The sequence below is a fragment of the Saccopteryx leptura genome, chromosome 2, assembly GCF_036850995.1.
Source record: "Saccopteryx leptura isolate mSacLep1 chromosome 2, mSacLep1_pri_phased_curated, whole genome shotgun sequence".
In the NCBI taxonomy this organism is placed as follows: Eukaryota; Metazoa; Chordata; class Mammalia; order Chiroptera; family Emballonuridae; genus Saccopteryx; species Saccopteryx leptura.
The window spans coordinates 334,435,737-334,448,329 of record NC_089504.1 but is presented as its reverse complement, the minus strand read 5'-3'; the positions used below and the strand labels follow the sequence as shown (position 1 = coordinate 334,448,329).

The window sequence follows — 12,593 nt, the reverse complement described above, 5'->3', positions numbered from 1 at the left end:
ATTATTAATTGTGACACTCTCAGTGGGTTAGAGGATTTTTTTTAAATCATGTAATGGTTCTTGGGATTGGCCCATTTTTTAGAACTTTCTAACAGAGTTTTTAAATAGAATTTTAAAAGTGATTTGAGAGAGAGAGAGAGGAAGGGGAGAAGAAGGAGAGAGAGGGAGACAAGAACATTGATTTGTTTCTGTATGTGCGCTGACTGGGGTTCGAACTGGCGATCTCTGTGCTTTGGGACAATGCACTAACCCAGTGGTCCCCAACCTCCGGTCCGCGGACCGGTACTGGTCCGTGGGCCATTTGGTACCGGTCCACAGAGAAAGAATAAATAACTTACATTATTTCCATTTTATTTATATTTAAGTCTGAACAATGTTTTATTTTTTAAAAATGACCAGATTCCCTCTGTTACATCCGTCTAAGACTCACTCTTGACGCTTGTCTCGGTCACATGATATATTTATCTGTCCCACTCTAAAGGCCGGTCTGTGAAAATATTTTCTGACATTAAACCGGTCAGTGGCCCAAAAAAGGTTGGGGACCACTGCCCTAACCAACTGAGCTACCCGACCAGGGTACTTTCTAACAGGTTTAGTGAAGAGAGAGTGAGCAACATAGAACGTGTCTAGTGTGGAAAAAACCCATGCTCCCCTCGTCTGTGGCTTTCTGGGCTACTGAGCTCTGAGGTTGGGATCCTCTGGGGCCCCTTGGCCAGCCTGGCTCAGCAGTCAGAGTCCTCCTCACCTTGCCAGATGTTTTGACACCTTTCCAGATGCTAAAGTAGATAACAGTGAAGATCAGCATGATGCAGAGAGCAAGCTGCCAGCTGATGCCCCCCAGGTCCTGCAGTCCCTCAGAGCGGTGGATCTGCAGGACGTGGCGCCTGCGGTGCGAGAGAAAGAAGGCCCGTGAATTGTCCCAACAGCAACCTGAGCATCGTGCCAGTGATCCCTCTGGGAGGACGCCATGAGGAGAAATGGACACCATGCTGCGAGCACCAAGCAGTCTCTACACCTCAGCAAGAGCTGGGCTGGCTCTGCCCATCCTGAAGGAGAGACCAGCACCTTCAGCCGACCAAGACTGGGGAATACTCTCAGCACCAAGGCAGACTTCTAGGGCTCTCCTTTCCTGGAGCCGCCCTGACCAACCGGGAAAGATGACCCCCATGTCTGAGTCTGGGGTACATGAGGGTTTGTATGTGTGGGCAGAGGGCCCTTTCCCACCCTGAACAAGCACTCTCTTTGGGCTGCCATTGCGTGAGCTTCCGGCATTACAGAATACTCCCTACTCCAGGCATCTCCTTCCGAAGGGTAGATCCCACTGATGAAGTAAACATATGAAACCAGGAACTACGTGGATAGTTTCAATCTACTGAAGTGGTCAGAGGTTCTGCTTCCATGACTCCGGCTGACAGGAGGGCCCAGGGAGAAGGGTGGTTTTGAAGCAGTAGAGTAATTTTGGAATGTGAAGACAGAGATCATCTTGGTCCCATCGGAACTGTCTGGCATGGCGCATCAGAGAGGCCGGACGGCTCAGAGGGCCCGGTTACAGAGCTCTCAAGGCAGAGTCCCCCAGCTTCAGATCTGGCCTGGGGCTGGCCATACTCAGCCTCCCTCCAAAGAAGCCAAAAGCCAAATCATAGGGGTGTGGCCTGCCCTCAACAGACCACCCCCTCGCTTACATGTAGAACTCTTCCGCAGGGGACGTGGACTGGAGTGTCCAGGTGACGTTGTTCTCCAGGAAGTAGTTGGTGCAGTTGCCCGTGTTCCAGGGGTTTTTGCAGTTGGTCCAGGGCAGCTGGTCGGTGAAGGAGGAGATGAGGTAGTAGAGCGCCCAGGCCATGATGGTGTTGTAGTAGGAGGCGATATAAAAGGCAATGATGCAGATGGCGTAACCAATCCCTGGGACAGAGTAAGGGAGGCCGGGTATAAAAGGCAGCCCCCCAGGGAGAGGCTGGAACAGGGCGCTGGGGGGCACTGCAGCGGGGGAGGGGGGGAGGGTGGTGACTGCCACTCATTTCATTCCCCAAAGACTCTGGGAGGTGGCGGGAAAGTAGCAAGATAGTAAGTGATTTCTACGTTTTTGCAAGGTAATATATTTCAGAAAAAATGTGTGTGCTGTTCATGCTTTAAAATTTTTCTATCTAGTTTAACTTGTAATTTATTCTCTTTGCCTCTAACAAGCTCATGGCACTTGAGCGGTCAAAAACTGAATTACTTAAAAAAAGAAAGAAAGCAAAAAAACCACACTTAATTATTGTACTCAAGTTATCTCCAAGGGTTCCGGAAAGCCTAACTGATTCCAGAAGGTCCCCAGCTCCCACCCACTGATGGAAACTACCACTTCCTTGGAACATCCACCCACCCACGCACTCGAGCCTTCCGGTTACCTTTGAAAATCGGGCAGATTTTCCTCCATATTGAAATACATCCATTTCGGTGGTACTGGCCCAGCGCAAGCTCCATGTAGAAGAGTGGGATCCCCCCAAAAATGGCCATGATGGTGTAGGGGAGGAGGAATGCTCCTGGGGCAGATGAAAGACAGTTTTACTCCCTGCCCGCACCTGTGTCAGGACGTGAACCCTCCTGGACAGCAGGGGCCACGCCGAGAATCACAGAGCCATCTGACGCTCGAGCTTCCCCGAGAGCCTCACGCTGAGTAACCTCACACTATGCTTCCCTGGTCTTGGTGCTTTGCCAGAAGGAATCGTAGACGCAGCTCTGCTGCGAAAGCGAGGTTTTGTAGGAGGCTGAGAGGAAACAGAAAGAAAGTGGGGACCAGTTCCACTTCTAATGGCCTGGTGGACCAGGGACCACTTCACCTCTCTGGGTGTTTCCTCCCCTAAAAAAAATCACAGGGTTGAGCAGAGCCATCCATCATAATCACTGGTGGGCTTAAAAACACACACACACCCAGACTTCCTGGAGCACAAGCTCCAGGTATGGGTATAACAACAAAAACAACATTTTTTAACTCACCAGGTGATTCTGATGCAACCAGTACATGGACCAGCGTTTGGGACCCTTGGAACAGATCTGTGACCACCTGTAGAACAGCTGTGATAATCTACGAGCCACTGAATTAGTATATTTGTTCATCAGCATTATCCCTGACTCCAGACACTTGATTATTGAGAGTTAGCCATTTTCCATGATTCCACTGAGCTAGCACGCTTCCTGCCTCGGCCAGTTTTGCCAGTGTGCCTAAAAAGGGCAGTTTGTCCCAGACTGAGAAAGGCGAACCTGCTGTAGGTCTGGCGACTCCTCTCTCCTAGCTCTCACGGCTGAGGCAGGATGTAGAAAAGCCACATTAAAGACTGGTCACCTGCAGCCTGACCTGTGATGGCGTAGTAGATAAAGTGCTGACCTGGAAGGCTGAGGTTGCCAGTTCGAAACCCTGGGTTTGCCTGGTTAAGGCGCATATAGGAGTTGATGCTTCCATTCTCCTCCCCCCTTTCTCCTTCTCTTTCTCTCTCTCTCTCCCCCCCCTCTAAAAAAATGAATAAATAAAATCTTAAAAAAAAAAAAGACTGTTTACTTGCAGCCTGAGTTTCAGCCCAAAGAATGGGTTGGCTTGATTCCCCAAACAACTTTCCCTCAAAGTCAGTTGAACCTAGAAACCCAAAGTCAATGCGACTCAGAAAGGTCCCATCTAACTCAACATCATTCTGGAGAAATCTAAATTGGGAATAAGAACCATGTTGTGTTGTCATGGTAGCATTTGTCCAAAGGGGTTAACTTGCCTAGCTTTACCGGAGGAAATGAGTGTGGGGGAAATCACACCAGTGACTCAGCCCCTTAAGTAAGGCTCTGAATAAAGGCGAGTCCTCCTGAACTGGAGATAAGTTGATGATTCCAACCTCTGCTCCTCCCAGGCAGGGAGCGCTGGGCTCCCCCTCCCACCCCCAAAACAGGCACTGCCTTTGCAGCTGCATGGACAGTGGCCTTTAAAACAAAGACAGCAAAGTCTGTGTCAGGCCATGGACACAGATGAATTACCCCCCAAACCTCATTTCATCTGCCCTCCCTAATCTGTCGCCAGAGCTCCTGTCAAAATAAATACTGACTGATTGAAATCCCACCTGTCATCCTTTTCCGAGAGCAAGCCAGTGGGTCAGCACAGAGACCCCATACCTGCTCACTCCTCTCGCTAGGGCTTCCACATCTATGCCTATAGTCAGCTGCTGTTTTTCGGGAAGCACTGGGTGTGGGAGGAGGGGCAACAATTAGTCTCTGCCCTCAAAAATCTAACCCTCTTGTCAGAGATACAAGGCACATCCATGCATGGTTTGGGGTTGGCATTAAGTTTACACCGTGGCCAGAGGCGGATCTAACGGCAGGCACACCAGGCTTGTGCCCTGGGCCCCAACTTCTGAAGGGCCCTGCAAAGCCCCAACTTAATACTTTTTTTCTAATGTAAGGGGCCCAATGTTTTCTTCTCAATTGACCTTAATCTGCCTTTGACTGTGGCTGGGTTTGGCTCTCGATCATGCCCAGACTGTAATTTAAGACTCTGGACCTGAGCTGGCATCCTTCTCTGATCTCACACAGGCCCAAAGGCGCAGGAGGGTCTGGACCCCAGAGCTTCCTCCCAGGATTTCCTGACACAGATCTCCCCTCTCTGGACTGCTCTGAGCAGAACCTGTCCGTGGGAGTGCAGGAGCTCAGCATGGTGCTGCAGGACCCCTCACATTCCGCTGGGTGGAGACTGGAGTTTGGATAATGCAGGGATGGAGAGGGGCTCTTCAACAAATGGAGCACTAATGATGTTGAAAATCTACTAGCCTGGCCTGACTGGGCGGTGGCACAGTAGATAAAGCATCGAACTGGGATGCTGAGGACCCAGGTTAAGACCCCAAGGTCGCCAGCTTGAGCACAGGCTCATCTGGTTTGAGCAAAGCTCACCAGCTTGGACCCAAGGTTGCTGGCTTGAGCAAGGGGTTACTCAGTCTGCTGAAGGCCCACGGTCAAGTCACATATGAGAAAGCAATCAATGAACAATTAAGGTGTCACAAGGAAAAACTGATGATTGGTGCTTCTCATCTCTTTGCGTTCCTGTCTATCTGTCCCTGTCTATCCCTCTCTCTGACTCTCAGTGGCACGTTGGATAAAGCCTTGACCTGGAACACTGAGGTCGCCAGTTTGATATCCTGGGCTTGCCCAATAAAGGCACTTACGAGAAGCAACTAGTGAGTTGATATTTCCTGCTCCTCTCTCTTCTCTTTTTCCCTCTCTCTATTGATTTTTTTTTAAGAGATAGGAGAGAGACAGAAAGATAGAGAAAAAGGGGACAGAAGTGGGAATCAACAACTTGTAGTAGTTGCTTTTCTTATGTGCCCTGACTAGGAAGCCCAGGGTTTCGAACCGGCAACCTCAGTGTTTCAGGTCGATGCTTTATCCACTGTGCCACCACAGGTCAGGCTCTTTCTTCTCTCAAAAATCAATAAATAAAATCTTGAAAAAAAAAAAAAAAAAAGAAAAAGAAAACCTGTTGAGGTCAGGTTTGGGAGATTTCATCGGCTTGATAACCCAGATAACCTCAGACATGGAAACTTAGAGTGTTGGCTCGCTGGAGATTCATCTTTTAGATAAGCTACTAAGTCTAAGCAATCACATTCCCAGACTCGTATCAGTTAAACAAGACAGAAAAGATATGATTTATCCTCTGGCCTCCCAAGAAGCTCAACAGACCAGCCCCTGGGTCAGAGCCTCTGCTCGTGGGCCATGATACTGACCCCCTCCATTCTGGTAACATATGTAGGGGAAGCGCCAGACGTTGCCCAGGTCCACGGCATAGCCAATGACTGACAGGAGGAAATCCACCTTCTTGCCCCAGGTCTCCCGTTCCCCTTGATGAACCTCAGCCACTAGGGTGGTGGTGGCAGCTGGGATGGAGTGCTGAGTGTCATCTCCTGCACTGGGGCTCGGAACTGCTGAGTACCCATTGGAGATCTGGCCGGACTCCACCTTATCCCCAGGGGCAGGGACACCCTTCTGTAGAACACCATTTTCCTGACAGTCTTCTCCATCTTTACACACTGACAGCTCCTTCTGGGAATTTAGGGGCGTGGTCTCCATCTTGCTGGCTGTCTAGTAGATGAACTGACAACCATCTGCTGAGGACCCGAACCGAATTCTTGGTGCACGATCTCTGGGGATCCTCAGAGCTTTAGATCAATGAGATTGAGAACTCTGTTGGAAAGGCACAGAGAAAAAGAATAGATTTAGGCATTTTACTTGGCTTGGTATTAACTCATCATACATCGTGTTTTGTTTTGTTTTTGCTGAATTCTTTCACTTTTTTCACCTGGCTCCCCAACCCTCTTCCCCTCTTTCAGCTGTCAGTCTGTTCTATCTGTGAGTCTGTTTCTATTTTGTTTTTTTAAATTGTTCATTAGGTCCCACATATGAGTGAAATCATATGGTACTTGTCTTTCTCTGAATGGCTTATTTCACTTAGCATAATAATCTCCAGGTCCATCCATGCTCTTGCAAAAGGTAAGAGTCCCTTCTTTTTTACAGCTGAGTAGTATTCCATTGTGTAAATGTGCCACATCTTTCTGTCCACTCTTCTACTAATGGGCATTTGGGTTGCTTCCCAATACTGGCTATAGTAAGTAGCGCTGTAGTGGATGTAAGGGTACACATATTCTTCCAAATCAGTGTTTCGGGTTTCTTCAGATCAATTCCCAGAAGTGGAATTGCTGAGTCATAAGGCAGTTCAATTTTTAATTTTTTGAGGAAACTCCATACTGTTTTCAACAGTAGCTGCACCAGTCTGCATTCCACAGTGCACAAGAGTTCCTGTTTCTCCCACATCCTTGCCAACACTGTGGTTTGTTAATTTATTAGTAAAAGCCATTCTGAAAGGTGTGAGGTGATCTATTGTAGTTTCAATTTGCATTTCTCTGATGATTAGTGACATTGAGCATCTTTTCATGTCTATTGGCCATCTATATGTCCTCTTTGGAGCAGTATCTATTCAGGTCCTTTGCCCATTTTTTAATTGGATAGTTTGTTTTTATAGGGTTGAGTTTTATAAGTTCTTTGTAAATTTTGAATATTAACCCCTACCAGATGTATCATTGGAGAATATGTTCTCCGATACAGTGGGTTGTCCTTTCATTTTGCTGATGGATTCCTTTGCTATACAAAACCTTTTTAGTTCGATGTAGTTCCATTTGTTTATTTTTGGTTGTTATTTCCCTTGTCTGAGGAGATATATCAGAAAAACATATTGCTATGAAAAATGTCTGAGGTTTTACTGCCTATGTTTTCTTCTAGGATTTTTATGATTTTTAAATGTAACACATCAAGTCTTCAATCCATTTTGATTTTGTTCTTGTGTATGTTGTAAAAAGGTGGTCTAACCTGACCAGGACCCAGAGGACCCAAGTTTAAAACCCTGAGGTAAAAAAAAAAAAAAAAAAAAAAAAAAAGCAAAAAACAAACAAAAAACCCCCTGAGGTCACAGGCTTGAACACAGGCTCATCTGTCTTGAGCATGGGCTCACCAGCTTGAGTGTGGGGGTTGCTGGTTCGAGCATGGATCATAAACATGACCCCAGGGTTGCTGGCTTGAGCCCAAGATCTCTGGCTTGAAGCCCAAGGCCGTTGGCTTGAGGCCAAGGCCACTGGTTTGGCTGTAGCTTCCCAGTCAAAGCACATGTGAGAAATCAATCAATGAACAGCTGAGGTACCACAGTGAAGAATTGACTCGTCTCATTTATCTCCCTTTCTGTCTGTCTGTCCCTTTCTCTGTCTCTCTCGCTATAATGAAAAAAAAAGTGGTCTAGCTTCATTTTTTTGCACGTATCTGTCCAATTTTCCCAACACCATTTATTAAATAGACTCTCTCTACCCCATTGTGTGTTCCTGCCTCCTTTGTCAAATATCAATTGACCATAAAAGTGTGGGTTGATTTCTGGGCTCTTTATTCTGTTCCACTGATCCATATGTCTGTTTTTATGCCAATATCATGCTATTTTGATTACTATGGTTTTGTAGTATAGTGTGATATCAGGTAGTGTGATTCTTCCAACTTTATTGCTTTTTTTCAAGATTGCTGTGGCTATTTGGGGTCTTTTGTGGTTCCATATAAATTTTTGTAATATTTGCTATAGTTCTGTGAGCTCTATCATTGGTATTTTGATAGGAATTGTATTGAATCTTCAGATTGCTTTGGGAAATATAGACATTTTAATGATGTTAATTCTTCCTATCCACGAACATGGGACATGCTTCCACATATTTGTATCTTCTTCAATTTCTTTCTTCAGTGTCATATAATTTTCCCAGTATAGGTCTTTTACATCCTTGGTTAAATTTATTCCTAGGTATTTTTTAATGTAATTATAAAAGTGATTATTTTCTTAGTTTCCCTTTCTGATAGTTTATTATTGGCATATAACAATGCAATTAATTGCTAGATATTTTTTTGTGTGTCCTGATACTTTATTGAATTCATTTACCAGTTCTAGTAGTTTTTGGTGGCATTTTCAGGATTCTCTATATACAGTATCATATCATCTGTAAATAACAACAGTTTTACTTCTTCTTTTTCAATTTAGATGCCTTTTATTTCTTCTTTTGGTCTGATTGCTGTGGCTAGGACTTTTAGTACTATGTTGAATATGAGCAGTGAAAGTGGACATCCCTGCCTTATTCCTTATCTTGAAGGAAACACTTTTAGTTTTTGCCTACTATGATGTTGGCTGTGTGTTTGTCATATGTGGCCTTTATTATGTTGAGGTATCTTCCCTCTGTACCTACTTTGCTGAGATGTTTTGTCATAAATAGGTGCTGGATTTTATTAAATACTTTTTCTGCATCTATTGTTATGACTATGTGATTTTTACCCTTCATTTTGTTTATGTGATGTATCATACTTATTGGTTTGCAGATGCCCCAAAATTGCACCCTTGAAATAAATACCACTAGATCATGGTGTATGATCTTTATAATACATAATCAAATGTCAAAATAACCTGGAGATGTTTTCTCTGAACCTATGTACCCTGACTGATCAATGTCACCCCATTAAAATTAATAAAAAAAGAAAAAAAATATATTGCTGGATCCAGTTTGCTAATATTTTGTTGAAAATTTTAGCATCTATGCTCATCAGGGATATTGGTTTATTATTTTCTTTCTTTATAGTTTATTCTGGTTGATTGCTCTATATTTTACTTGTGATTCCAGTTTGGTCCTGGGAGGAGGTGAGTGTAGCTTCTACCTACTCTGCTGCCATCTTGGATCTGCTCATCATATTTTAAACGACCTTAGTTAATGGAATTATAAATGCATCTATTAAGTGTGAGACATCTTATTTTCTACATGAGAGTCAATAAAATCAACTACACTTTTCAACCTATGCAAGGCATCAAACCACAATCAAGTAATCTGAAAAGGAAAAGACAAAACAAACAGAAATACGCAGCAAATCACCAAGGTCCTGCACAGGCTCCATTTAAGAACAAAATATTGACTTCACTTTGGGACTGAAATCTCACGCTGGAGTTTACCAGGGACTCAGAAGAACGTAAAAAGAGGGCTCACTTCAACAAAGCTTCCCTGAGTGCTTACGTTGTGCTAGGGGAAGAATAACAAGTAAAGCGGCACTTTTGGCCTGCAAGTAGGTAAGAACAGTCATCTCCATCACTTAAACTGAACACACAGAGCATACTTTATGTAAACTGTAGATGTGACTTAGAGAGGAAAAGAACAAAGGATAGAGGTGGAAAGACCACCCTTTGTGAGGCACCTCCAGCTCCTGAGCTGCAGACTTTTTCATTCGCCCTGTTGCCCAGCTCTTAGAAGCTTTTGGGCAGCTTCTCGCTGTTTCTGGCTGTGTCCAATCCACCTGTGCTGCTCCTTCCTGTGTTCCCATTACACCTCTGCAAGTCCTACTAGGCCTTACACGGCACTACTGCTCACCACTCATCCTTCTTGCCACTCCCAGCAACTCCTATGCTAATTTACACATTACTCTGCAATAGTGGGCAGAGGGGGCACCTCTCACCCACCCCAAAAGAGCCAGAGAAAGGAGCTCATTGGCTACAGATGCCAGCATAGCTGGTGTCTCTGTCCCCACGTGCTGTGGTGGGAAGGGCTGGGCAGGGGCCCCTGAGCCTTCATACCACTGCCATGAGCCAGGGTGCAGGGAAGGCAGCTCAGCTGGCTCTCCTCTGGACTGAGGTGTGAGACGTCAAACATGGGGTAAAAATCTGAACCCTTCCGCACTTTAAACCTATTGCTTGTTATAAGTACTAAGCAACTGAAACCTTTCACCTGATTTCATTTCTTCTGAGCCTGAAAATGTCAAACTCTGGAAAGTGTTTGGGATTTGAAGCATGTTTCTGCTTAGCTTGGATTACATACTTTTCTAGCAAAAGACTTCCAGGGATGACTGCCACCCCTGTTCAGATCTGTGAAGTTATCTTAACCTTGCAAATCCAACAGTCAGGGGATGGCTAGGAGTTAGTAGTCAATAAAAATGTCAGTGTGTGTGTCCCACCTACTTTGGGCTTTCAGTGCATGTAACTTAACTATCCCCACATGGGGATGGAGAGACAAAAATGTAACGAGTGAAAAGCCGGAACATGAAGTAGTTGAGTCACACTGATGACACCTTCATAAATACTGCTAAGGAGTAGACACGAACCCCTAGGAAGGAATATAAGTAATCGAAGTTTTTTGTGTCTCCTGGCCTCTTTTTTCTGTACAGTAAATATAAAAATGTTAAAAAAAAAATTGATTGTTGCCAAAAATAATCCAGTAATAAGAGAAACCAGCTCTATGCAACTAGTGTGTACGTGTGTGTGCAAGGGACTGGGATAAACGTCCTGGATTCCACCTTATCTAGCTGTTTGGTCCCCACCCTTGATCTTATCCTGGGCTCAAGGATACAAACACTACTCACAGAAGAATACAAATTTCTGACAAAGAATGGTCTAGATAAAACTCCATTCTTCTCATGTTTATGCTGCTGTCTAGCCTCTCCCTGCTCTCCCCGTTCCCTGGGACCTCAACGAGACCTGATGAACTTTTACAATAAATACTTTCATTCACCATCACTAATTATGAGACCAAGGCATGTTTTTAAGTTCATTTTTTTTCCTTTTTTTTTTTAAGGACTTTATTAATTTTTTAGAGAGAGAGGGAAAGAGGAAGAGAGAGCGAGAGAGAGAAGGGGGAGGAGCAGGAAGCATCAACTCTCATATGTGCCTTGACCAGGCAAGCCCAGGGTTTCGAACTGGCAACCTTAGTGTTCCAGGTCGATGCTTTATCCACTGCGCCACCACAGGTCAGGCAAGTTCATTTTTTAAAAGAGAGAGATGACAAAATGTCAATATATTTATATTTACAGCCGAATTCAACCTGAACTTGGTGGTCCCTGGCTGTGTTGTTTGAAAAAAGGCCTCTGCATTCCTCTCTGGCCTATATCAACACATGCTTTCTACATTAAACACCAAAGAACTGGAAGACCAGATGGCAGAGATAAAGAGCTTTAGGACAGCCAGATGGCCCTCAGTGACAGAGCCTGCCCCCAGCTGAGGCTCCCCCTTGCCAAATCTTTCTCCATCTTCAAAAGTTTACTCAAAATATTCTTCTCCCTTATCTTTGGTATCACACCTTTTCTCTCATTTAAACTGATGCTCAAAGCAAAGTGTCACCAAACATTTCTCTGGCATGTCCACCATGGAAGGGAAGCATCATCCCTCCCCGAAGACACATTGGTAGGGGGAATGAAAACTGAGCCATACTAGGGACTCGTCACCTGCCCGGTGCAAAAGTTGAATGCTTTGTTCTAGACTTCATTTACTTTCTCCCTTGGGGCATTTGGCAGGGAAGTTAAAAGATGTGTGTGTTTGCAGGGCGGCACTGTGTGTTCATCAGGGTCCTCTGGAGCTCCGCCCCCAAGGCAGCAGATCTTGATCTCTTGGCGACTGTCATGAGCAGCTCCTACAAGAATGTACATTATTCTCTATTTTTATTCTGAGCATTACAAAGGCCTTGTTTCTTGAAATATCCCCAGCACTTTTTTTTCTTCCTTTATCAGCAGGCTGACATGGCCCAAGTCATAAGAAAACGTGAAGAGTGTCCCTTGAGGCAGGATAGTAAGAAGCTAGGAAAATTCCTGGGCAAGTGGAATGAGGAACCGGAGACAAGAGAATTAAACATGGCCAAACAATTTGACCAATTTACAGCCAGTGAGTGAGTCACCTTACCTTCCCCAACCAAGTACACCTGAGAACAAGTGGTTTACACCTCTCCTCTCTGACCAGATAATGAATGGCTTAAATTACCCTGGTCAGGGAGATAGAGATCAAAGATCCAATTAGTGCCATTTGTGCCAGCCAAACCCAAGGGTGGATGAAGTCAGGGGAACAAATAACAAAAACCCGATTAGAGCCAGACGACCCAAGATAAAAGTAATACAGTAAAGCCAACCAGAAACTAAACCCAAACTCCCCTCACACTCATTTTGATGAATCAACATATTGAAGAATGCAGCAGGAAAGCTGATGAATATTCTGCTAAAACCCTCCCCTAAGGTTCTCACCGTGCAGAAGAGAGATAAAAATCCTCACA

The 12,593-nt window shown here is 44.9% G+C and overlaps 1 protein-coding gene across 1 annotated transcript in view; it reads right to left on the bottom strand.

The window, feature by feature from the left end:
* Positions 1-12,593, bottom strand: part of SLC6A4 (solute carrier family 6 member 4) — a 42,741-nt gene that overhangs the window by 17,258 nt on the left and 12,890 nt on the right. The window contains exons 2-5 of the mRNA XM_066363596.1: positions 5,736-6,192; positions 2,391-2,525; positions 1,683-1,902; positions 746-884 (exon numbers count right to left, since the gene is read on the bottom strand). Coding sequence (XP_066219693.1) covers positions 746-884; positions 1,683-1,902; positions 2,391-2,525; positions 5,736-6,078 — 837 coding nt within the window. The 5' untranslated portion in view covers positions 6,079-6,192. The remainder of the gene's footprint in view (positions 1-745; positions 885-1,682; positions 1,903-2,390; positions 2,526-5,735; positions 6,193-12,593) is intronic.